Genomic DNA, 26,994 nt, shown 5'->3' on the forward strand with positions numbered 1-26,994 from the left:
GAAAAAGGGGGGAACAGCAGCGTGCCCCAGGGCATGTGCAGAGCGCGACTCCCTCCCCCAGGCTATGGCATAGCCACTGCCCCCTCCTTCCCTTCCATCCGAGGGAGGAGCTTTCAGCAGCAGAGACGGACCCGGCGCGATCCTGCTCCGCCTCGCCGTCCCGTCGGGCGTCTGGCGGCGCGGGCACGCCCTCTGGCGGCGCTTTAAAAGCCCTGCAAGCGGCGGAGCGAGCAGCAGGCAGGCGCTTTCGACGGCCGGGGCACCGGGCGAAGATGCAGCGGCGGCGGCGGCGGCAGGAGACGGGCGGGCGGACTGGGCGATGGACGGAGCCGAGGTGAGCACGGTCCCTCTCGGGCTGGCTGCAGGGGAAGCGTCCCGGCAGCCGTCGAGGCGGACGGACGGACGTGCCTGCCAGCCTGCCTTGCTCGCGGGAAGGGGCGCGGGGACAGCGGGGAGGGATCGGGGCGAGGGGCGGTTAGGAGAGAGAGAGTCGGGCGAGTGGGTTTGGGCTCTGGGGACTCGACGGGCGCTCCCGAAAGCCCTGCCCGTGAATCCTAAATGGTGGTTATTCTGGAATTGCCAAGAGGAAGGCGGCATGCACTCTGCACATGCTTAGAGGCGCTTCTCTTTCAGCTTTGCCCAGTGGTTTTGGGGCGCGGGGTGAGTAAGCCCGGTGGAGGCGCAAAAGCCTGTTCATCCGATGAAGAAAGCAGAAGGTCGAGGTGCAAGGGACACCACGGGTCATCTAGTCCAACCCCGGCTGCAAGTGGAGGTGATGAGGAGTTAGGGAGCAAATTGGTGAGCGGATCGACAGTTGGGAGGGAGATGGGGGTGGTGGCTGGATAGAAGGAGGACCGGGAGAGACTAGGCAGACAGAGAGGGTGAGGAAGTAGATTCCTGGGAGCTGCCTTTGGACATTGGGGGCAGCAAAAGATTGTTTGTTGCAATACTAAATAGGTCCAGATGGTCAGAAATGGGGGTCTTCTTAGGGGCGGTCAGGGACTCAGAGGTAGCACACCTGCTTTGCATCCAGAAGGTCCCATGTTCGATCCCTGGCAGCATCTCCAGGCAGGGCTGTGTGGTGCAGTGGTTAGAGAGTGTTGGATTAGTACCCAGGAGACCAAGGTTCAAATTCCCAACTCACTGGCTAGTCACTGCCCCTCAGCTTCACTCACCTCGCAGGGCTGTTGAGGGGGATTAAATGAGGAGGGGGAGAGCTTTGTAGGCCACCTCAAGCTCCATGGAGGGAAAGGTTTGAAATCAAGGCAATAAATCGGGCAGGGAGCGTCGCCTGCTTGAAACTCTGGGGAGCTGCTGCCAGTCCATGTAGACAGTATTGAACTAGATGGACCTGATGCTCAGCTTTCTAGCTTCCTGAAATAGGCTTTGGGCTACAGAAAGGTCGTGGCTCAGGAGTAGAACACCTGCTCTGCATGCAGAAGGTTCCAGATTCAGTCCCAAGGCAGCACCTTCCAGTAGGGTTAGGAGACGCCCCCTGTCTGGAACTCTTGAGAGCTGCTGCCAGCCAGAGTTGACAGCATTGGGCTGGGTGGCTCAATGGATCTGGCTGAAAATAACGTACAGGTCTCTTCTGCGCCATTTCCCCTCTTCCTGCTGCTGCTTACAGGGTCCCTCTGAAAGCCATCCGAAACCTGCCGTTTATCCGTATGGATGGAGATGCCTGCAAGTTTCTGCCTTGGCCTCGTCTTTTAGCCATGGTTGGTGGGACGGAGGGAACTGCAACCAGGGGACTTAGGAAGGATGAGGCAACGATGCGTCCGCCTGTCTTGTTCTCAAACACCCGGCTCACAGCCTGAGCGCAGATCAGTTTTGCCTTGGCTGTTCAGAAAGCCTGAAAATTTATATCCAAAATGCACCAAGTGACTAAGGAGACCGGCAGGGACCCCAGGGGTCATCTAGCTCAACCCCCTTTGATGCAGGAATCACAACTGAGAAATCCCTGGCTGGTGGCCGCCCAATCTCTGCATAAAAACCTCCAAGGAAGGGGGAGTCCACCGCCCTGGTATTTATAGCACACCTTCTCTACAAAGAGCTGGCGGTCGTGTTTGTGCCTCGCCGCTGTACCTTCCCCACAAGCTTGCGAGGAAGGCTCAGGGAGAGAGGCTGGAGCCAGGTCACAAAAGCGATTTCCGTGGCTGTGGGGAGATTCGAACCTGGGTCTCCCCCACTATGTTGCACCGGTCCTCTGACTCGGCTCAGTGCCCCGGAAATATCTCCTTGGGGTGCCTGATTCCGGATGGCATGGCAGTGTTGGGGGGGTGATGTTTAGAGGCGCCCCCCCTTGCAACCAGCGCAGCCTCTGCAACATTGCAAGGGCCGTTGGGTGGGGCACCCCCCCCTCCGCCTGCAGCGTGACAAAACGCCTTCGGGGAGGCGGGGGAAGCCCTGAGCACCCGCCACCCACATAATGCGCGTGAAAGCTGAGCTGGCTTCGCTTCTGAGTCGGCGTGCATGGAATTGCACTTCAGTTGCGCTGAGTGCTCCTGCCCATGCCAGCCCCAGAGCTGTGGGGAGAGTGCGGGCTGCTTGAAGAGCTGGTTCCCCATCCCAGGGGTGTGTGTCTGGGCTGGGGGGAAAGGAAACCCCCCCCATTGTGCGTTCTCTGGACATCTCCTGAGCTCTTGACCACCTGCGGCAGGACACACAGGTAAGGCTTTGATATGGTGCCATTAGAATCTGCTTCCGATGCGGGAGGGGGGATTGCTGGGAAATGTGTGAATTGGGAATAGAAGACAGCGCCCCTGAGCGTGTGCAGAGTCCCTTTCCTTCAATACTCGGTAAGTTGGAAGCAGCTGGCACAGATCAATGGCTGGGGAAAGAATTTGCAAGCAGGAGGGTGGGGGGGCTGCAAAAACAACATTCCTTTTCATAGAAAATCAGCACAGGGCTCAAAATGCGATTTAGGTGTGTGCAATGCTCAGCAGTGAACATAGGGACATTTGGACTTAATGGTCTTACGGTAAACGTGCCCCCCCCCTTTAAATGGTCTTTTGTGTTATTTCACTTGCTCTGGAATGTGGGATGCTGCGTTCGCAGACCTCCTGTTGCTTCTGCAAAGTGGAGTCCTGGACTCCTGCTCTGAGCGCTCCGCCGGTGATGTTGCAACGCTGATAACGGAACAGTACGAGAGAAAACAGTCCGTAGCTTCCTGTTGCTTAATAATAATATTTAACGGCCACTCATATCTAATACGCTTAGAGTAAAACACTCGACAAAGGGGTGAGAGTTTTAAACGGCTTAAAGCCGGGGTTTAAAAGAGGGATGTGGCAAATTCGTGGGTCTCTCCCTGTATATTTGTCACAATGGCTCTATGGAGCCTCCAGTTCAGGTGCAGTATACCTGCAGGGGGAGATATTGCTGGGCTCTTGCCTTTCTTGCCCTGCTTTTTCAATGGAGGGAAAGGGGCTTCCCAAAAGCATCTGTTTTGCCCCCGTGAGATGGTCCTTTGCTCTGACCCAGCAGGGAAATCCTTGTGTTCTTATAGTAGGCTTAGCATTATGCAGATAATGGGAGACTTGGCTTGTTGTTGTTGCTGTTTAGCCGTGTCCGACTCTTCGTGACCCCCTGGACCAGAGCACGCCAGGCACTCCTGTCTTCCACTGCCTCCCGCAGTTTGGTCAGACTCATGCTGGTAGCTTCAAGAACACTGTCCCACCATCTCGTCCTCTGTCGTCCCCTTCTCCTTGTGCCCTCCATCTTTCCCAACATCAGGGTCTTTTCCAGGGAGTCTTCTCTTCTCATGAGGTGGCCAAAGTCTTGGAGCCTCAGCTTCAGGATCTGTCCTTCCAGTGAGCACTCAGGGCTGATTTCCTTCAGAATGGATAGGTTTGATCTTCTTGCAGTCCATGGGACTCTCAAGAGTCTCCTCCAGCACCATAAGGAGCATAAGACTTGTCTTAGTTTGGTTTAACTGAATAAGTTTGTCTAAGTAAGCTTTAGCAGAGCGTCAGAGGAAACAGAGGAGGGGGACCACATATATTCCTCAATCCATGCCGTAAAAATGTATTTATTAGCGACGGGTTGTGCTGAAAACGTAGACAGGGAACTGCAAATGCCATCCAAAATGCACAGCCCATCGAAAGCAATGCAGTTCCCTGCCTGGCAAGTGGACAACGGCTTGGGTGCCGATCTCGTTGGCTGTCTTGGGATGCAGAGCTGGGGGAAGATTGGTTTCCTAGAATCGTAGAATTGCAGAGTTGGAAGGGACCCCAGGGGTCATCCAGCCCAACCCTCTGCAATGCAGAAATCACAGCTAGAGGAGTCCCTGGCAGGCGGCCCCTCGACCTCTGCTTAGAAACCTCCAAGGAAAGAGAGCCCACCACATTCTGGGAGTCTGTTCCACTGCTGAACAGCTCTTACTGCCAGGAAGTTCTTCCCCATCTTAAGTCGGAATCTCATTTGAATCCACTGGTTCTGGTCCTGCCCTCCGGAGCAGCAGGAGGAAGAACTGAAATGTTTGGGAAGAGGGAGCGGCGAGAGGAAAATGTGCAAGGCTGTTTAACAGGCCCATCTAACATAGCATCCTTTTTCCGATAGGGTCATGTATGTATTCTATAAAATGCATATCAGTGTGTAGGGCTATGGTGCCCTTTTGCCTGTAATCTGTCATTATTTTTTCAGAAGCTGAGTGCTCACCTGCCCTGCTGCTTAAACTTGGGGGGGGGGGTGTGCTTGTGGAGCCCTTTAATCGAAAAAAGTCCATGCCAATTCTGCATAACTATTTCTCCCCATCACCATTTTCCCAGGCCAGTAGTAATGTCCTGCCTTCAAACCACGCTTAATTTTAGAATACGAAGAAAATCTCAGAAAGTTATCTGCCGCTCCCCTCCTTTCCAACACTTGTGTTCTGTTTGTGTGTGTGTGTGTGTCTTTTTAATAAACAATGCGTTTTGTGGAGTCTCTGTGTCCCCTGCTGTTGGGATTGAGGCAAGTTTAGAGCAATTACATACTTGCGAGGAAAGGGAGAGAGGTGGCTTGTCGGAGTGAAGGAGGGCAAAGCCAAGCCATTGCTCTGTTTGCTGACACTCTGCATGAGGAGCAGATCGCTGCAAAATGGGGAAGAGAAGCAGAACCGCAGGGGAGGTCGGAATTGCCCGTTTCTGCCTTCAAAAGGCATCTGAGGAAGGGAAGGGCTATATCTCAGAGCCAGGGCAGAGGCTGTGCATGCAAAAACCTCAGGACTAGTTCCATGCCTGGCATCTCCAGGGAAAGTGGGGAGAGAACCGTCAACAGTGTGATGCAGCAGCAAAAAAGGCTAATGCGATCCTAGGCTGCATCAACAGCAGTATAGGGTCCAAATCAAGGGAGACAAGAGTGTTGCTCTCTTCTGCCTTGGTCAGACCACACCTGGAGTCCAGGGTCCAGTTCTGGATGCCACAGTTTAATAATAATAATAATAATAATAATAATAATAATAATAATAATAATAATTTATTATTTATACCCCACCCATCTGGCTGGGTTTCCACAGCCACTCTGGGTGGCTTCCAACCGAATATTAAAAAAATACAGCATCAGACATTAAAAACTTCCCTAAACAGGGCCGCCTTCAGTTGTCTTTTAAAAGTAAAATAGTTGTTTATTTCCTTGACATCTGCTGGGAGGGCGTTCCACAGGGCAGGCGCCACCACCGAGAAGGCCCTCTGCCTGGTTTCCTGTAACCTCACTTCTCGCAGGGAGGGAATCACCAAAAGGCCCTCGGAGCTGGACCTCAGTGTCCAGGCTGGACAATGGGGGTGGAGACGCTCCTTCAGGTACACTGGACCAAAGCTGTTTAGGGCTTTCAAGGTCAGCACCAACACTTTGAATTGTGCTCGGAAGGATTCCCTTAGAGGTGGTAGACTCTCCTTCACTGGAGGTTTTTAAACAGAGGTTGGGTGGCCACCTGTCAGGGATACTTCAGCTATGATTCCTGCAAATCGGGGTTGGACTAGATGACCCCCGGGGTCCCTTCCAACTCTACAATTTCTTGATTCTGAATGTCATTGGGCTGAGTTAGGCTGGCTCTGACTCAGAGCATCGTGTGCGCCAGGAGCCAAAGGCTGGTGGAACAGGGGCAAATAAGGAAATCTCTCCTCTTCTGTCACCGAGTTGAGCCCAGGCTGGGTGGGGAGCTGTGCATGGGAGTCGGCAGGCACTGTTTTGGGGGGACATCTAGGGCACCCCATCATCTCTCTAGGCGGCAACAGGGAAAACGGGGCGCTCTCCGGCTAAGATCGCAAACCCAGCTCCTTTGCGCCTGCAAAGGCGCGAGCAGCACAGTTTGATTTCATTTATTTACGTACAGCATTTTATATCTTGTAAAATATTTCTGCAGCTCAAGCTGACTCGCTAAGCCCTCGCGATGCTTTTGCTCTGAAAAGTTCTGGCAGCTTCTCCAGGATTCTGTCTTTTGAGCATACATTTTGGCAGCCGGTCCAGACATTCGGTTCTTTTAAACCAAAACAACATCTGAGCCATTTTTATTTTTTTCTGGGTGGGTGGGTGTTGTTTCAAAACCCCAAAAGGAAAAGCTATATGTTAGTGAGACTTTAACCCTTCCCCTCTGGGAGGGGACAGTTGCTCCTGTGTTCGAATCCTGCTTGCAAGGTTTCCCATTTAGGCATCTGGTTTATGGTTACCAGACGTCCCCGTTTCCCAGGGACGGTCCCCAGATTTACAAATCTGTCCCCGGACAAAATCCATCCCCGGAATGTCCCCGGATTTATATTTTAAGTATAGATTTATAACTCACCAAGATAAGGTGTGCCTGAAGTTGTTCGCTACAAGCTTGAACCGCATGCTTAGAACTATTTCAATCTATATTGTATCCCAATATTTCTGCCTATGTTTACTTGCTGTTGCATAGATAAATGTATGAACCTGACCTTTAGAACTTTGTAAGTAAAGCATTTTAAAACTTTTTTTAAAAGTGTAGATTTATTAGTAGGGAATAAATGTTGTGTGATTGGTTCAACGGCACAAGACACCTCATATGGGGACTTCTGGAGAGGCAAAATGGTGGGCGCCAAGGCAGCGAACAGCTCCTGAAGCCAGCCAGAGCCAATTGCGCTACCAGGCTGGCTCCAGGCTGCTAAGACTGCCGCTGCCACTGCCAAGGGGGAACTGAGGACACCCGGCGCGTCAACTGGGGGAACCGCTGACACCCCCCATGACCCAAATTGAGCCGGAAGCGAGAGCTGACTGCCCAGTGGCGCTCCGGGGCCAGGAAAACCCCGGAGCCGATGCAGGGAGAAGGAGGAGAATAGCAGAAAGAGAGAGAAAGAGGAAGGAGGAAAAAGAGGGGAGCCCCAACCTTGCCGCGCCGCTGAGGAGGAGAGCATCAGGAGAGCATGGATATGTGGCCAAGCCCAGGCCCGACCCGAGCCTACTCCATGGTGACTAGTGCTCCAAGAGAGAAGCCCAGAGAAAGGCTGCATGACAGAGGAGACCACAGAAGAGAAGATATTACTTCTTAATTTTTTAAAAAATAACTTTTCTCTCTCTCTCTTTTTTTTTTTTTTAAAGTGTCCCCGGATTCTTTGAACAAAATCTGGTAACCTTAATGTGGTTGGCCACTGTGAGAACCTCAGGATGCTGTACTAGATGGGTCCCTGGGCCTGATCCAGCATGCTTTTTTGATGTTCTTACGTAAAAAGGAGAAGGGATATACCTGGAACTTATTTCCCTTCCTCTTAAGAATGGCATCTCTGCTCCCGCAATTGCAGAGGAAGGTTGGCTGGGGAAGACTTTAGCCAGGAGATGCCGGTCAAGACGGGACCCTCTCTCTCTCTCTCTCTTTTTTTTCTCTCTCTCTCTCCCTGCACTTTCCACGATGCCCAGCTGGAATATTGCACAGCCAGCCAGTGAGGGGGGGAGGCAGTTAGGTACCCAAGATATAGCCCCCCCTCCGCCCCCCACCCAGGCCTTGATGAATGCTTGTGGACAGGCAAATGAAAGCAATTCTCTGCCATGAGACAACCTGTCAGCTCTCTGACAGGGTAGATTTCCGCAGATGGATGGAAAGACCGTAACTCAGTTTGCGCTTCGGGTATGTACACAAGCGTGATTAATATCAATGCTAAATTGTCAGTTGGAGGAAGGCGGGTGGTTTGGCCAGATATGGGGAAGCAGGTAAGCAATCTGCTGGGCTTTTGATGGATGAGGTTGTCAGGTGCGTTGAAGGACTTGTTTTAAATAGGGATGTTTTAAAGAAGGAGGATATGGAGCATTGCGAAATCTGTAAACAAACCCAAACCTCTGCTGGCTTCAATATGTATGTCTGTATACTCTCAGTTGGTCCCCTTCATATACGAGAGGTAGACCCAGGGAACCGGTCTGGTCTGTCCTGCTTCTTCCTATAACCCTTGCATAAAACTTGGTGGCAGAGCAGCTTCTTTGATTGAAGAAGGCTCCTGGCAGCATCTCTGGGTAGGGCTAGGAGAGACGCCTGCCGGAAACCCTGGAAAGCTGCTGCCAGTCTGTGCAGGCACTATTGAGCTAGATGGGCCCAATGGTCTGATATGCTGCATAAGGCAGTCAAATTCAGCTTCCTATGTTCCTAAACATGCCTTGTTTCATGTCTTGGATTCCCAGAAAATGCTTGCGCTTGCTGCTTTCTGGGGCAAGGCCTACACCAGAATTAACCCCCCTGCCAGCATCACCAATGAGACCAACAGCTTACAGGCGCCCAGAAACCCTTTGCTTTGCTACTTCGACATATATACAGTGGTACCTCAGGTTACAGATGCTTCAGGTTACATACTCCGCTAACATAGAAATAGTGCTTCAGTTTAAGAACTTTGCTTCAGGATAAGAACAGAAATCATGTTCCGGCGGCGCAGCAGCAGCAGGAGGCCCCATTAGCTAAAGTGGTGCTTCAGGTTAAGAACAGTTTCAGGTTAAGAACGGACCTCCGGAACGAATTAAGTATTTAACCCGAGGTACCACTGTATGTGTATATATACATACACACACACACACACACACAGAGAGTCATACCTCGAGTTGTGCTTCGGGTTGAGCGCATTCAAGTTGCACTCCGCGGCAACCCGGAAGTAATGGAGCGCGTTATTTCCGGGTTTCGCCGCTAGCGCATGTACAGACGCTCAAAATGATGTCACGCGCATGCGCGGAAGCGGTGAAACGCGACACGCGCAGATGCGCCGTCGCATCTTGCGTTCCATTCGGGATGCGAACGGGGCTCTGGAATGGATCCCGTTCACATCCCGAGGTACCACTGTGTATGTGTATATACATACACACACACACACACACACACATACACACACTTTTATTTTGCTTTAAACAAATACAGATAAGTATAAACAACCAAAATTACAAAAGAAAAATCCTTAATAATAATAATGGAAAAAGCTAAAGAAAACTACAAAAAATATCAAAGTACATGGTATAAAACATAAGCTATTATGAGAAAGAAAAGAGGGAAAAGGAAAAGGAAAAGGAAAAAAGGAGGAGGGGGGAATAGAAAAGAAAAGAAAAAAAGATGAAACAAGATGAAAAAAGGAGAAAAATGAGCCAAAACACAAGAAGGCTCGTCTAGGCTTCCGTCAAGGTCACAACAGATCATTATTCTTATCAATTCTCTCTATCTGCATTCCATAGAATCCCTTATCTTGGTATCAGGGAACATTTCCCTATGCTACTTCGCAAGTTAAACACGGGAGCTTCCCTTCCCAGGCAGAGGAGCTTCTCAAGACTTGCAAGCAGTGATATCTGTTTAAGAAAAAGGATGATTTGAGGCTTATGTCTGCCTGAAACGGGAGTCTGTTGCTTTGACTGTCATTGCCCAGCCAGAACTGCAGTTGTTGAGGGCTTTTTAAGTGCTTTACGCAGCCCTGGTGGTTTGAGAGGGTACTATATAAATACCAGGGTTCAGACAAGGGTCTTTCTGGGGGTGAGGAATTGAATTCAGTTCACATTTTAAGTTGAATTTATTAAATTCCCAGGTTCCGAAACAATATAAGAACTGAAGCCCCACCCTCCTCCAAGTTCACAATTATCCAAATCTGCAACACTGTTCTCCAGCCAAGCAAACGCTTACAAAAATGTTATTATGATATGTATTTTTGTGTTTTTATACTGTATGTCGCCCTCTGGTCCTCGGATGAAGGGCAGCAGATAATAAAATTAATAAATCAACAATAAGCAGAGGAAAATGTGCAAAAAAATCAATATGAAAGCAGCATACAGAAATCATCGTATTGGGAGCAATTGCTGGCAAGAGTGTGGACGCTGGTTAAGACTGCAAGCAAAAATGTGTCTATTGAGGAGAATTCGGCCCTAAAAGTGGAATAATATCCATGAGGTTTTTAAAAATAAATAAAAATTGCAAATTGCTGCAAAAAAACAACTCTGGAGAACTGAATTTAAGGCTAGAAAAATTGAGAAACGGAGAGAAATGAAATTTGCAGATCCTTCCAGCCTTACCTGGGGTTACAACTTGCCACCTTCTGTATTCAAAGCAAATGTTCCACCACTAAGCCAGCCTTCTCCCAATCCACCTGTCCTCCAGGTATTTCTGACTACAACTCCTATCATCCATGACATCTGCTTGCAAATTGTTTTGTCTGCCCTGCAGCCGCAGAGATCATTGTACTGATGCATACATAACAGAGTTGAGTTCCGGGACCAGATCTTTCCAGGAAAGATAAGCGGAGCTGTCTTTCCCATAGGGCTTAGTGGTGCGTTGCGCCAGGGCGCCGGCCTCTCAGGGGCGCCCCGGCGATTGGGGGAGCTGTGTGGCTTTGCCGGCGGCCTCCCCTTTCCCTGCACACCCGCCAGCTGTGCCCCGCCAACTATCGTATTTTTCGCTCTATAAGATGCACCAGACCACAAGACGCACATAGTTTTTGGAGGAGGAAAACAAGAAAAAAAATATTCTGAATCTCAGAAGCCAGAACAGCAAGAGGGATCGCTGCGCAGTGAAAACAGCAATCCCTCTTGCTGTTCTGGCTTCTGGGATAGCTGTGCAGCCTGCATTCGCTCCATAAGATGCACACACATTTCCCCTTATTTTTTAGGAGGGAAAAAGTGAGTCTTATAGAGCAAAAAATACGGTATATGTCTGGCGGGCACGCAGCTTCCTTCCCAAGCCTCCGCGGGGATTGCTCTCCCGCAGCCGTGGTCATTTGGGGGCACTGGGCAGATATTTGCACCCCGGCTCCGCATCTGCTAAAGACGGCCCTGAAGATAAGAAACTGATATTTCTCTGTCTCTTTCTTATTTTTATCCCTTTGCTTATTTGCTGTGTTCTTCATTTTCTTCCTTATTTCTTGTTCTGTTTCTGTTTTTTGTTATATGTTTTAATAAACCATTTCCCTGATGACGGAGACCCAGCTAAAAGTATACTTCGAAGCAAGGTTTGGGTGTGCTATGTCACCTTATGGTTTGCTTAGAAATACTGCCGCCCGTTCCAAAGTGAAGAACGGCGTATGACTACAAAGGAAAAGAGACAGCAGTGGACTCAATCAATCAATGGACTCAATCAATCAATCAATGCCTCAAAAAGAGGGCAGAATGCCAAAAATCGCAAAATGCCCACCATGCAAACAGGAAATGTTTTCGGAGTGCCAGTTCACCTTGTGGCAAAGACACAGAAAATCCACCCATTGTGCGAGCCCCATCTCTCCCTTTTACCAAATGTATATATCTCTCGCCCCGGGGGAAAGACACTGAGAAGTCAGTATGGAAAAAAATGACAACCTGCCAAGGCTCTGGAGAGATTATAATCAACCGGCTGCGATTCATTACATCTCCATTTTGAATTTTCATTTAACCCGTTTAATCGGATAATGGCACATTCGTGAATCCATCAGTTAAGCCAGTCTGGTATCTCAAGTGTCGGACAGGTGCTTGTTCAGTCTTCCCCGCGGCCTCTGGCCTGTCCACTCTCTGCCATGAAAATGATTTAACGCTTCTCTGTCTATTGCTGTCCCCCTGGATTCTGCCCAGCCAGGGAGTGCATGAGATTGCTTGCAGAGAAGCCAGGCTGCGTTCAGCGGGGCTTGATCCCAGGTAGGCACGCAGACGATGGCAGCCAGGATCACTTGCCAAGTCGAAAGAAAAGTGCCAGGGCTTTCAGTGAGCTGTCATGTCCTTCACTCACCGGGCGCCCACCAGATGTGGACTATAGTTCCCATCCACCCCAACCATCACAGTCCAAAACCAGAGGGTGCCAGCTTGGCGCAGGCCAAACTAATAGCATCAGCCTCCTCCTGCTGTCTTGTTATTGTTGTTTAGTTATGTCCGACTCTTCATGACCCCCTGGACTAGAGCACGCCAGGCACTCTTGACTTCCACTGCCTCCCGCAATTTGGTCAGACTCATGTTTGTAGCTTCGAGAACACTGTCCAACCATCTCGGCCTCTGTCGTCCCCTTCTCCTTGTGCCCTCCATCTTTCCCAACATCAGGGTCTTCTCTTCTCGTGAGGTGGCCAAAGTATTGGAGCCTCAGCTTCAGGATCTGTCCTTCCAGTGAGCACTCAGGGCTGATTTCCTTCAGAATGGAGAGGTTGGATCTTCTTCCAGTCCATGGGACTCTCAAGAGTCTCCTCCAGCACCATAATTCAAAAGCATCCATTCTTCGGCGATCAGCCTTCTTGATGGTCCAGCTCTCACTTCCATACATTGCTACTGGGAAAACCATAGCTTTAACTATATGGACCTTTGTTGGCAAGGTGATGTCTCTGCTTTTTAAGATGCTGTCCAGGTTTGTCATTGCTTTTCTCCCAAGAAGCAGGCGTATTTTAATTTCGTGGCTGCTGTCACAATCTGCAGTGATCATGGAACCCAAGAAAGTAAAATCTCTCACTGCCTTATGCTGTCTATCAACCCTCTAACTAAATGTCTTTGGGTTGAAGTCAGCAATAAAGATGATAGAAATCTGAGGCATGGGAGAAAGCTCTCCTATGCATTGCTCTTAGTTTGCAGCCTTTGGTCATGCTGTCGTGTGACCAAGAGACCCTGCCTATTAGTCTTAACTACGGCTTGCTTGATAGCAGCCAGTTTCATTCATAAGCTATAGTTTGCAGTTGACTTTTCTCAAGTAACCGCAGTCTGTTGGGTTTGGATGAATGCCAAAGTGAGGTTAATTAAAAAATTCAAGTGGCAGTTTTCAAACTTCCCCAGGGAAACTTGAGCTTCTTTGTAGCTGCTCGATTTTGGTGATATTTATTTTCAGCGCGGTGTGTTTCTCTAAAAAGGTATGGCTATCTTCTTTCCATTATGAGGAATTCTTGCAGGCACAACTGACAAATGGATAGCGGAAAGTCGCTTTTACTTATCTATCTCTGTCTCTTTACTGTTCTTACTCATATCTCTTTGCTTATTTGCTATCTCCTTCATTTTCTTTCTTTCTTATTTCTTGTTCTGTTTCTGTTTTTTTGTTGTATGTTAAAAAATTTTAATAAAACTATATTTGAAGAAGAAGCAGAAGCTAATTTGGCCTGATTGGATAGATTTTAACACTTGCTGGATCTAGGGATTAATTAGAGGAGTCTGGCACCCACAAACTCATAACTATGTACACACATCACTCTCCCGAAGGCAGAAATAAAGAAGAGAAAGCACAATGTCCTTTTCCACCATCACGGGCCAACTCATCAATTTTTAGCTTGTGTGATAGGTAAAGGTAAAGGGACACCTGACCATTAGGTCCAGTCGTGACCGACTCTGCAGTTGCAGCGCTCATCTCACTTTATTGGCCGAGGGAGCCGGCGTACAGCTTCGGGGGGGGTCATGTGGCCAGCAGGACTAAGCCGCTTCTGGCAAACCAGAGCAGTGCACGGAAACGCCGTTTACCTTCCCACCGGAGCGGCACCTATCTTTCTACTTTCACTGCTAGGTGGGCAGGAGCAGGGACCGAGCAACGGGAGCTCACCCCGTCGCGGGGATTCGAACCACCGACCTTCTGATCGGCAAGCCCTAGGCTCTGTGGTTTACACCACAGCCCCACCTGCGTCCCAGCTTGTGTGATACCTTGGCTTTATTTCCAAAGTTGAGCCTCTGTAACCTCCTTTCTTAAGCCTTTTGAGGGGGGCTATTCAGTTTGCTTCCCCCTCCCTCCCCATCAACTGCATCCAAGGCCAGTTGTAATCTTTCTTAAGCTGTCATCGCAGCTGCTCTTCGGCTGCATTCATAGAATCGTGGAATTGGACGGGACCCGAGGGTCATCCAGCCCAACCCCCTGCAATGCGCGAATCGCAACTGAAGAATCCAACCTCTGTTTTAAAATCTCCAAGGAAGGAGAGCTTGCCACCTTCTGAGCACCTTTTGTTTGCTTCAACACAACGAGCAGTTCGCGCAACTCAAAAGCTTACATGCTTCTCCACCATTTTATTTTATTTTTTCCCCAAAAATGTTTATTCATTTTATAACATGACACAACTAAACAACACAAACAGAAAAACAAACAATACAAACAAATTCTTGTCTTATCCTTATTTTTTTCTAAACATTGTTAGGTGAGCTTCCCCAAGTCCCCCCTATCTGATTTTCATTTTACCTCATCTTTAGCAGTTTACATATATCATAATTTTTAACCATTTTTTTTATCACGCTTACTTTTACCATAAAAATCTTCATATTTTATCACTTACAAATAATACCATTTTAAAATAGACTATCTTCTACTTCTGACCCTACAGCCTATATCCAGTTCCAAAGCTATTCTAAGATTTAAATATTAACATATTTTTTCAAATATTCTTTAAACTTCTTCCAATCTTCTTCCACCGTCTCTTCTCTCTGGTCTCAGAGTCTCCCAGTCAGTTCGGCAAGTTCCATATAGTCCATCATCTTCATCTGCCATTCTTCGATAGTTGGTAAATCTTGTTTCTTCCAACTCTTCGCTAGTAATATTCTCGCAGATGTTGTGGCATACAGAAAAAAAAAGTAACATTCTTTTTGGGGATTTCACCCCCCATCTCCACCATTTTAATAGAGAGAGAGAGAAATATCTCTGATATCAGGGGTTGTCCACCTATTTCGGCATAGCGATTAAATCAAATGCCAACAACTGGAAATGCAATTGGTGATAAAAGCCTGTCTGTGCTGGTCCCGGGGAGTTACTGTGCGGCGTGGTCCGAGTCCAGTCTGAGGTCGATGGTGAGGTATGGAGGCTGTCCGTCAAGGCTGAAGCGGGGTCCAAGGCAAAGAGTCGGGTGTGGTCAGGAACTCTGACAGAAGAGCAGGACAGGGTGCTGGCAGGAACAGGTTACCACCAATGTTGCTCCTGCAACTTGGGACTGGCTGGTTTTTATCTCCTCTGAGGCATAGGGCGGCCCTGGTCCACAGGTGACTCGCCTCTCCTGGCCTGGAGGTGAGCACTCCTCCCGCGGGAACTTAGTTCCCTCCGCCTCTCTGCCCTGAGCCTCTGCAGCTCAGGAGAGGCTGGAGGGTGACCGGACCCAGAAGCAACCTTAGCTTCCTCTGACGGGGCTGAGAGTGGAGCACCTGCAGGCAATGGGTCCTCCATCACCTCCGGAGCCAGATTAGACTCAGCTGGTGTCTGCTCCTGAGGATCCAGCACAGGTGAGGGCCCTTCAGGTTCAAGCCCCAGCCCCGGCTCAGCCGGCCTTGGAGGCGGGGACTCCTGTGCAGGCTGGGATTCCTCAGGTTCAGCCTCTGAATCCGATTCCCAGGCCATCTCACTGTCCTCAAGCACACACACACACACACACAGAAACAACCAGCCAGTTTTTCTGTTTCTCTGCTGCTGCTTATCCTTCCCTTCTCAAACCTGCTACCCTGCAGGTATTTTGGGCTAGTTTCATGACAGAGTCCCTTCCCTGCATGCAACAGCTCCCCATGTTCCTAGAGGGTGGGGCACAAGATCTCCATGCAGAATCATAGAATCGTAGAGTTGGGAGGGTTCCCGGGGGTCATCTAGTCCAACCCTCTGCAATGCAAAGCCCCGGGTTCAATTCCTTATGCCTCCGAGTCATCATGGGCTGTGCTCAGCTAGATAGACCATTAGTCTGAGTCGGTATACCATAAAGCAGCTCTCCGAGGACTAAGAGTGTAAATGGACGGGTGCAATAGGCGTAGTGAGCCTGAGTGTGCTCACTGTGTTGTTTAAATGTGACTCTTCTCCTCTCGCAGGAAGAAGAAAAAAAGAAGTTCTGTGCATCTGTGGCCAAAGTCAGCTGTGTACAGCTCCGACTGGCAGGAACCCAATAACGTCACTAACCCACCTCCCAATGTTTCTGAAAACTGATTCTGCTTTTGGAAAAAGAACGGAGAGGAACAAATGTAAATTTAATTCAGTAATGTGTGTGTGGCATTTTACTAATAAAAAGGGCAGACAGTCTGCCTGGAGCATGGAGGGGCGGAGGCCAGGAGCAGGGCTGATGACTGAATCATCCTATCTGTCAAACGTGGTGAGAAGGCAGGGGCTTTATCCTGCTCTTTGTTCTTGCTCATGTCAGCCCCTGCACACAATCTGGGTTAGCCCTGCAGGGGCAAAATCATTCAGTGGAGGACAAGAAGGATGGGGGCTGGAGCTTGTTCTACAGCAGAGCTGAATAATATTTATGGTCTCTAACCAGCTTGTATAACCTAGACAGCATCTTAAAAAGCAGAGACACCACCTTGCTGACAAAGGTCTATATAGTTAAAGCCATGGTTTTCCCAGTAGTGATGTATGGAAGTGAGAGCTGGACCATAAAGAAGGCTGATCACCGAAGAATGGATGCTTTTGAATTCTGGTGCTGGAGGAGACTCTTGAGAGTCCCATGGACTGCAAGAAGATCAAACCTCTCCATTCTGAAGGAAATCAGCCCTGAGTGCTCACGGGAAGGACAGATCGTGAAGCTGAGGCTCCAAGACTTTGGCCACCTCATGAGAAGAGAAGACTCCCTGGAAAAGACCCTGAAGTTGGGAAAGATGGAGGGCACAAGGAGAAGGGGACGACAGAGGACGAGATGGTTGGACAGTGTTCTTGAAGCTACCAGCATGAGTTTGACCAAACTGCGGGAGGCAGTGGAAGACAGGAGTGCCTGGCGTGTTCTGGTCCAGGGGGTCACGAAGAGTTGGACACGACTAAACGACTAAACAACAACAAACTATCTTGTATAATGCAAATTAATTAATGTATATGCACAGTTGATTAGCAAGGGGGTGGGGAATCTTCGTCGTTTATCACCCAACGTTATTCCATACAAAATAGCAGGGTAGCATCCTGCACAAGCTGCAATTGAGAAAGTTTGCTGCTCGCTGCGTGTTTATCCCGTGGCTCTGGGACTCGGGCCGTTTGCAGAGAAGGAGCTTCATCCAGCACCATGATGGATTACAGGGTCCTTTGGACTGGCTGACAGTGGCTTTTGCAGGCATGCGTTGCCTAGTCGTCTTCCCTTTGTGTTCTGAGGGACTTATCGACGGCGTCACTCATGTTCAGACAAACTACTTGCGCATTCATCTCTTTGTGAGCGCCGACTGTATTGTTTGTGTAATTATGCTTCCAACTCTGTTCGGCTTAAGCATTTGCAAATTTTATTCCGGTTAAGCCCCAGAGCACGGGTGTCAAACACAAGGCCCGCGGGCCGAATCCGGCCCGCCAGACCTCGTCATGTGGCCCGTGTAGCCACCAGCGGCTGCCAGCCTTCACCTTTTATTCTCCCCCCTTTTTTTTTTGACACAAGAAAGCCGCCTCTTCAGCACATGCGCAGCAGCCTACAAGCCAGAGAACGTCTGCCCTCTAGCGGCGCCGGCCGTTCTACACAGGAAACCTCCACTTTACATGCATTCAGGAAACCTCCACTTTTTTTTATATTGAGCGCATATTGAGTCCTATAGATACAACTGGCCCTTTGAGGGTGACCAAACTGCTGATGCGGCCCCCGATGAATTTGCGTTTGACACCCCTGCCCCAGAGGATCCCCACAGGCAGAGACTTCACTAGCAGTTTGCCAACTTAGACAGCTGCAGAAGAGGATTAGATGAATCTGTGGAGGGTTAGGCTCTCAATGGCTGCTAGGCTATGGATTTCGCCATGAGAGGTAGTGGGAATTACAGGAGGAGAATGTGCCGTCGCACTTAAGGTCCTGCTTGTGGGAATACCAAAGGCAACTGGCCAGCCGCCGTGAGAACAGTTAAAGAATCATAGAATTGGAAGGTATCTGAAGAAGTGTGCATGCACACGAAAGCTCATACCAAGAACTAACTTAGTTGGTCTTTAAGGTGCTACTGGAAGGAAAAAAATTTTTTAGAATTGGAAGGGACACCAAGGGTCATCTAGTCCAACCCCCTGCAATGCAGAAATCTCAGCTGAAGCATCCCTGGCAAATTACCATCCAACCTCTGCTTAAAAACCTCCATGGAAGGAAAATCCACCTCCTCCGAGGGAGACTGTTTCACTGTCAAACAGCTTTTGCCATCAGAAACTTTTTCCATATGTTTAATTGGTGTAGGTGGGTTCCTACAAGGCAAGACACAGCAAGAACCTTTATTGAACTACATAACTGGGAAACAGGGGCAAAGCAATTGCTTATATACATTCCTGGAAGCCTGGGCCACTCCCACTCCCAACGTGATTGGCTGTCTAAACTTCCAGGCTGCGAATCACAACTCAAGAGACCAAGGGCCAATGGCAGAAGCCCAAATCCTGAAATGTTCTGTGATTGGACATCATGTATCGAATCAGAACACAGGAGCTCAGAATCCTTAGTCCAGACTCCAGCTCAGACAAACACAGACCACTGAATACATAACAGTTGGGATCTCCTTTCTTCTAACTTGAAGCCATGGGTTCGAGTCCTACCCTCCAGAGCAGGAGAAAACAAGCATGCTCCATCTTCCCTGTGACAACCCTTGAGATATTTGAAGGGGGCTATCTTATTTCCTGTCAGTCTCCTCTTTTGCAGGGACGCGGGTGGTGCTTTGGGTTAAACCACAGAGCCTAGGACTTGCCAATCAGAAGGTCGGTGGTTCGAATCCCCGCAATGGGGTGGGCTCCCGTTGCTCAGTCCCTGCTCCTGCCAACCTAGCAGTTCGAAAGCACATCAAAGTGCAAGTAGATAAATAGGTACCACTCCGGCGGGAAGATAAACGGCGTTTCCGTGCGCTGCTCTGGTTCACCAGAAGCGGCTTAGTCCGGAAGAAGAAGAGTTTGGATTTGATATCCCGCTTTATCACTACCAGAAGGAGTCTCAAAGCGGCTAACATTCTCCTCCCCCAAAACAAACACTCTGTGAGGTGAGTGGGGCTGAGAGACTTCAAAGAAATGCGACTGGCCCAAGGTCACCCAGCAGCTGCATGTGGAGGAGCGGAGACGCAAACCCGGTTCCCCAGATTACGAGTCCACTGCTCTTAACCACTACACCACACTGGCTCTCCTGCTGGCCACATGATCCGGAAGCTGAACGCCGGCTCCCTTGGCCAATAAAGCGAGATGAGCGCCGCAACCCCAGAGTCGGTCACGACTGGACTTTAATGGTCAGGGGTTCCTTTACCTTTACTTTACTCCTCTTTTGCAGGTTAAGCATAGCCAACTGACTCAACTGTTCCTCATAAGGAGGCAGGATAAGAATGGTCTTTGGCCTGATCCATCAGCCAGGCTCTTCTTAACTCCTCTTCTCTCTTTTTCCAGCTTGGAGCCATGTATCCCTCTGTCAACTGCTCCCACTGGGAATTAAAGCTATCCATCCTGGAGTTGCTGGAGCAAGCAACCTACAAGGACCTGTGCAACGACAGCAGTCGAGAAGAGCCTTACTTTGACCCCGAAGACCTGAACATGACCATAGAGGAGCTCCGCTTGAAGTACTTGGGGCCTCGCCGGTCGGGGTTCTTCGTCCCCATCTGCACCACGTACCTCCTGATTTTCGTGGTGGGCGCCGTGGGCAACGCCCTGACCTGCCTGGTCATCATCCAGCACCGATTCATGAGGACGCCCACCAACTATTACCTCTTCAGCCTGGCCGTCTCGGACCTGCTGGTCCTCCTCCTGGGCATGCCGCTGGAGATCTACGAGATGTGGAGCAACTACCCGTTCCTTCTGGGCGCAGGCGGCTGCTGCTTCAAGACGCTGCTCTTCGAGGCCGTCTGCTTCGCCTCCATCCTCAACGTGACGGCCCTCAGCGTGGAGCGCTACATCGCCGTGGTGCACCCTCTCAAGGCCAAGTACGTGGTGACCAAGAACCACGCCAAGAGGGTCATCATCACCGTCTGGGTCCTGTCCATCATCTGCTCCATCCCCAACACCAGCTTGCACGGCATCCAGACCCTCCACGTCCCCGCCCGGGGGGTGGTCCCTGACTCGGCCACCTGCACCCTGGTCAAGTCCCGCTTGATGTACAACCTCATCATCCAGGTGACCACCATCATCTTCTTCTTCGTGCCCATGGGCGTCATCAGCGTCTTGTACCTGCTCATTGGCCTTCAGCTCAGGAAGGAGAAGATGCTGGAGGCTCTGGAGGCCAAGTCGGCCAGCAACTGCGACTACCACAACATCCGCCTCCAGCAGAAGAAAGTCCGCAGGAGGCAGGTGACCAACATGCTGTGTGAGTCAAGGGGGCCCAGGAGCCACGTGGGGTTGTGGGGAAAATATTGGGGGGGGTGTTACTTGCTTTCTTCTTATTCCCAGAACTAGGGCTACAGTTACAGAAAGGTAGCCGTGTTGGTCTGCCATACTCAAAACAAACAAACAAACAAATTTCTTTCCAGTAGCACCTTAAAGACCAACTAAGTTAGTTCTTGGTATGAGCTTTCGTGTGCATGCACACTTCTTCAGATACACTTCTTCAGGTAGTGTATCTGAAGAAGTGTGCATGCACACGAAAGCTCATACCAAGAACTAACTTAGTTGGTCTTTAAGGTGCTACTGGAAAGAAATTTGTTTGTTTGTTTGTTTTGAGTAGGGCTACAGTCTTTGCCTTTGTGTTGCCCATTCATTTCTTTCACCAGTGAATGTGGTGTCAGAAAAGGCATATACAGTGGTACCTCGGGTTATGTACGCTTCAGGTTACAGACCCCGCTAACCCAGAAATAGTGCTTCAGGTTAAGAACTTTGCTTCTTCCGGGTTGGCGCCCGGAGCCTGCTCGGCAGGGGCTGGGTCCTACCGCATCGGCGACGCGGGGACCCTTAAAAACCACGGCCACGGAGGCCGTGGACATGGAGACTCGGCTGGCACTGCTAGCGCCCTCCCGACTCGTGAAGGAGCCTTTTTAAAGGCTACGGATCGGGTGCCGGGGAGAAGCGTGGTGCTTTGAGTCCTCTGCTATCCCTGCCGAGCGAAGCCGCATGCCATCCGGCGGAGAGCGCTGACTTCTTCCATTGAGAATTCGGATTTGTAACAACAACCCGTGAGTAATTTGGAAACCGGGTTTAAAAGGAGAAAAAAAGAATTTTTTTTTCGGATTTGATACGAGCGGGGGGGGGATCCAAAAAGGAAGTCAGTCCCCCTCCCTACTGTAAACCTTCCAAAACAAGGACTGGGAAACCAAGGTCCAAAAAGAATTGAATTGCTGATAAGAACTAAGAATTCCACGATGGGAAACTACAAGAACTGTGCTGGAGGAAGAATTGAGGGAGAAGGAAAACGTAACCCCCCCCCTGGGAACCGGGGTGATTGAGGAGAGAGCCTGGCGAAAAGCGAAGGAGATTTTGACAGCTGTCAAAGTAGCTGTCAAAGTCCGAAATTTAAAGAGGACTTGATTATGAGGACTTTGCTGGTTAATTTTGCTACAATTTGTTACAATTTGTCAAAACTTGGATATAAAATGGCGAAAACATGGATAACAATCGGACTTTTGGACTAGAGAAAACAAAGTTACAACAATCCCCCTAGAGGAGTTTCGGGACATTACAAAGAAGGTCGTAAGTGGAAAAATACCATTGGAATTCTACAGGACTGGTTATCTTCTGGGAAAGCTGCGAAACGGAAACAATATTGTGTCTACAGGGTGTTTAGCTAAACAATAGAATTTTCTATTGAAGAAAGGAAGGGACTGAACGTATGTTTTTGTTCCTGAATAACAATAATCCCTGCAGACCTACTAAACTTCTGAATTAGAACGTTTTGGCAGCGGAACAAGAGGAAACTGGACTACAACTTGGAAAGAACAATGGGGGGAGCTTTATTAAAGATTGGAAATTAAATGGTTTAAAAATAACTTTAAAAATAATTATAAAAAGAAAAAAGCCAGCAAGGAATCGGGGGAAAAATGTGATTTATGGACTTTAAGAATTCCAGGCAGACAATATGGATTAGTGGTCAGGGGGAAATTAAACCGGGGACGGGGGGGGGGAGAACTAGAATCCAAAGGCTTGTCAACTATTTTTTGAATTGGCTTTTTTTCATTTACTATACTTTTTATTTCTTGTTTCTTATTTCTTTATTGTGTGAGGTGTCTTTATCACTAAAAAAAAGGGGAAATTGTGGAATGGAAAGGGGGTGGGCCCTGGGGAGAGAACTCTTGTCTTTTATTAAGGGTACTGGTGAGGACTGAATAATTTTAAATTTAAATTTGAATAATGGTTTAAACAAATTAAGTTTTAATTAGAACTGAGAACTTGTGGAGCCAACAATATGATAGGGGAATATGGTAGGGGTGGGGGAAGGAGGGAGTCCCGGAAAGAGGGTGTTTGAAAAGAAGGCTTTGAATGTATTCTATTCTTTTTCTTTCTGTATCTCTGAAAATCTTAATAAATATTATTTAAAAAAAAAAAAAAGAACTTTGCTTCAGGATGAGAACAGAAATCGTGCTGCGGCAGCGCAGTGGCAGCAGGAGGCCCCATTAGCTAAAGTGGTGCTTCAGGTTAAGAACAGTTTTAGGTTAAGAACGGACCTAACCCGAGATACCACTGTATTATCTTTAGCTGTCATACTGCCAGGAGTTGGTTATGTACCTTCTCTGTACAGCGGTACCATGGTTCTCAAATAATAATAATAAATTTATTTATATCCCTCCCTCCCCAGCCAAGACCGGGCTCAGGGTGGCTAACAACCAATAATAAAAACAAGTTGATTGAAATACAACTTTAAAAACAAGATTAAAATACAACATTAAAACAATTAAAACATTAAAATGCAGCCTTAATCCGTTCCAGAATTCACTTCCAAAACCAAAGCGTTCCAAAACCAAGGTGCACTTTCCCTTAGAAAGTAATGCAAAACGGATTAATCCGTTCCAGACTTTTAAAAATAACCCCTAAAACAGTAATTTAACATGGATTTTACTATCTAATGAGACCATTGATCCATAAAATGAAAGCAATAATCAATGTACTGCACTATAAAATAAATAAGACAGTATTGTAGATGATAAAAATTAAAATTATTTTTTTTCCTTACCTGCACTGATGATAGTCATTGTTTGGATGGGGGTTTTTATCCATTTCTGCAGCCACACAATCAATCAGTAGCTGAACTGGGTTCCACACAGTCAGGAAAACAAAGTAACCGAAAAAGCCTCAAAAACAAATAACAAAACAAACAGCAAAAGCAAAAGCACCGAACGTAATCCGTTCCAGAGGTCCGTTTGACTTCTGAAATGATTGAAAACCAAGGCGCAGCTTCTGATTGGTGCAAGCGCCCTGGAAACAATAGCTGACAGCCGCATTGGTCGTTCGGCTTCCGAAAAATGTTTGATAACTGGAACACTTATTTCCAGGTTTTCAGCGTTTGAGAACCAAGGCATTTTGAGTAGCAAGGCGTTTGAGAACTGGCACAATATTATGATGGAAGACTGGGAGAAGTTGTGGAAAAAAGGAATTAAATTTACAGCATGTAGTGTATTAAGATAAAATTTGGTGAAAATGATGTATAGATGGTACTTAACACAAGTGAAGCTAGCAAAAATGTATCATACTCATGATAATAAATGCTGGAAATGTAAGGGGGGGAAAGGAACCTTTTACCACATGTGGTGGACATGCCCCAAGGTAAAAGACTTCTGGGAAAGGATTTATAATAAACTGAAAAAAAAGTGTTGAAAAAGACATTTATTAAGGTGTTTGAGAACCAAGGTACCACTATACTTCAGCTAAAACACACCATTTGTAAATGTGCACACACACAAACAAACACATGCATGCGTGGTGCTGGAACTCACCATGAATGCCACCCTTGCTCTCTTAAAGCAACAATGGCACCTACCTGAGAAGGGTTGGACAGTGGCGGAGCTTCATGCTCTGGCACTGGGGGGACGGAGAGCAGGCGGGGACGGGGCTGGAGCGCATCCCGGGGGCATGGCGCACGGCCCACAGGGGTGTGGCATGTGCCCTGGGTGTGCATTGCGCCTCCTGAGGGGGCATGGCGTCCAGTGCGGGGGGGCAGCCGTAATGGCACCCCACTGGGATCGCGCTGCCGGGGGCGGTGCGCTCCCCCCGCACTCCTCTTCCTCTGCCAGTGGGGTTGGAAGGGAGTTCCTGCTGAAAAAAAGCCCTGGGTGCATAGTTTAAATTAAACATTAATTTCAGCATAGGCGAAACAGTGGGATTTGTGGGGAGGACGACATGTAGGAAAGCTGGCGAGAAACCAAGTCCTGGATGTAAGACAGAATACTTTCCTTCTTCCCCCACCTCACCTCACCTCCATTGCTTTTTTGGGGGGGCGGAGAGCTTTTCCTGTTCATTTACCCCCTGGTTGCTGATCAGTGTAGAGAATTCTCTGCCTCTCTCTGATTTTGTCATTAAATTTCCCCCTGTCACAGCGGAGGCTAACACCCCTTGGAGCAACGCGATTCCAGCCCAATCCAAATGAATAAACAGATTCTAGTTAAAAATTATATATGCCAGAATATTCCCCAGTGTGAGGGAAGGTTTTTCCATGTCCTCCTTAGCTAAATACACAGTAAAGGTATACTGATCCTCTGTAAATGTGCCCTTTCGCTTCAAACCCCTCACAAGCTTTAATTTGTTGGGTTTTCTGCCACAGCTAACTGCCATGCTCTCTTACACCACGTTCCTTCCAGAACTTTCCAGTACTTTGCTACTACCACCAAGAGGCCTTTGGTTCCTAACCGCCATTTCCTCGATGGCTTTCAAAGAGGATTAAGATGAATTCCCACAGGGGAAAGCTCTCGATGGCTATTAGCTATGATGGCGATGCTCCACAGTGAAAGAGCGGTCTAATAATAATAATAATAATAATAATGATTTATTTATACCCCACCCATCTGGCTGGGTTTCCCCAGCCACTCTGGGTGGCTTCCAACAAAATATTAAAATACAGTAATACATCAAACAGAACACTAAAATATAATAACCTATTAAACATTAAAAGCTTCCCTAAAGAGGGCTGCCTTCAGATGTCTTCTAAAAGTCTGGTAGTTGTTGCTCTCTTTGACATCTGGTGGGAGGGCGTTCCACAGGGCAGGTGCCACCACCGAGAAGGCCCTCTGCCTGGTTCCCTGTAACTTGGAACTCACAGTGAGGGAAGCGCCAGAAGGCCCTCAGCGCTGGACCTCAGTGTCCGGGCAGAACGATGGGGGTGGGTACGCTCCTTCAGGTATACTGGACCGAGGCCATTTAGGGCTTTAAAGGTCAACACCAACACTTTGAATTGCTCGGAAACATACTGGGAGCCAGTGTAGATCTTTCCGGACCGGTGGTATATGGTCTCGGCGGCCGCTCCCAGTCACCAGTCTAGCTGCCGCATTCTGGATTAGTTGTAGTTGTTTCTGGGTCACCTTCAAAGGTAGCCCCACGTAGAGTGCATTGCAGTAGTCCAAGCGGGATATAACCAGAGCATGCACCACTCTGGCGAGACAGACAGCGGGCAGGGAGGGTCTCATCTTGTGTACCAGATGGAGCTGGTAGGCAGCTGCCCTGGACACAGAATAGACCTTCACCTCCATGGACAGCTGTGAGTCCAAAATGACTCCCAGGCTGCGCACCTGGTCCTTCAGGGGCACAGTTGCCCCATTCAGGACCAGGGAGTCCCCCACACCTGCCCGCCTCCTGTCCCCCAAAAACAGTACTTCTGTCTTGTCAGGATTCAACCTCAATCTGTTAGCTGCCATCGATCCTCCAGCCGCCTCCAGACACTCACACAGGACCTTCACTGCCTTCACTGGCTCTGATTTGAAAGAGAGGTAGAGCTGGGTATCATCTGCGTATTGGTGGACACCCAGCCTAAACCCCCTGATGATCTCTCCCAGCGGCTGCATGTAGATGTTGAAAAGCATGGGGGAGAGGTCTTGTGTTTGAATGCCGCTTGCCGGTTTCCCACAGGAGACACCCGGTCGGCCACCGCGAGGACAGGTGTTCTCCTCTCTCACAATCTTCTCTCTGCCCCTCAGTCGCGCTGGTGGTCGTCTTTGGGATCTGCTGGGCTCCCTTCCACACCGACCGCCTGGTCTGGAGCTTCGTGACCCACTGGACCGACCAGATGCTGGGGATGTTCCAGTACGTGCACATCATCTCGGGCGTCTTCTTCTACCTGAGCTCGGCCGCCAACCCCATCCTCTACAACCTGATGTCCACCCGCTTCCGGGAGATGTTCAAGGACGTGATGTGCCGCCGGCGCTTCCAGAAGCTGGGCTCGCGCAAGCACTCGCCCAGCAGCACTCGCGTCACCATGCGCAGCACCGTCTCCGAGCACGTTGGAGGAGGCGACGGGCAACCGCTGTCCGACCTGGAGGACTACGAGGCCGACCCGGAGAGGGATGAGGCGGAGGAGTGCGAGGGCCCTTTCCTCTGAGGAGGAAGCCGCGAGTCCAGCCGCACATGTCTTAGGAGGACGGAGCTTTCCGCCTGGGCTGCGAGGCACCGCCAGCGCTTGGCGGTACTGTGTAAAATAATGCGTTGGGATGGGGGCCTGGTCCTGCCTGGCCCCGCGTCCATTCCCAGCTGCTTCGCCCTCAGGAACTCAACCGCGTTACGATCAGAGGGCTTTCTTTTGTGAGGGGCCGCACATGAATGTCTTTCTCGGCCCCTCGTTGTAAAACCGTCACCGTCACAAAGGGTGTGTGGATGTGAGTGTGAAGGGGAACCTCGTTTCCGGGTTCCCTAATTCGGCTTGCGCTTTTCAAAAT

At 49.1% G+C, this 26,994-nt stretch overlaps 1 protein-coding gene and 1 non-coding gene across 2 annotated transcripts; both read left to right on the plus strand.

The window, feature by feature from the left end:
• The first annotated feature begins 259 nt into the window (after positions 1 to 259).
• NMUR1 (neuromedin U receptor 1) lies at positions 260 to 26,994 on the plus strand. The gene is made up of 3 exons (XM_053390831.1): positions 260 to 334; positions 19,607 to 20,516; positions 26,260 to 26,994. The coding sequence occupies exons 1-3, from the start codon at positions 320 to 322 to the stop codon at positions 26,658 to 26,660; spliced, it is 1,326 nt and encodes a 441-aa protein (XP_053246806.1). The 5' UTR covers positions 260 to 319; the 3' UTR covers positions 26,661 to 26,994.
• On the plus strand, positions 20,886 to 20,985 carry LOC128414982 (small nucleolar RNA SNORA13). Its single transcript, XR_008330786.1, has one exon. It is a non-coding gene; the product is annotated as a small nucleolar RNA SNORA13 (small nucleolar RNA).

This window comes from Podarcis raffonei, chromosome 5 (assembly GCF_027172205.1).
Source record: "Podarcis raffonei isolate rPodRaf1 chromosome 5, rPodRaf1.pri, whole genome shotgun sequence".
Taxonomy (NCBI): Eukaryota; Metazoa; Chordata; class Lepidosauria; order Squamata; family Lacertidae; genus Podarcis; species Podarcis raffonei.

What these genes read in the sequence shown, in the direction of transcription:
- NMUR1 (XM_053390831.1), top strand. An exon ending in GCAGGTGACCAACATGCTGT is followed by an intron (nt 20,517 to 26,259) that starts GTGAGTCAAGGG and finishes TCTGCCCCTCAG; the next exon opens with TCGCGCTGGTGGTCGTCTTT.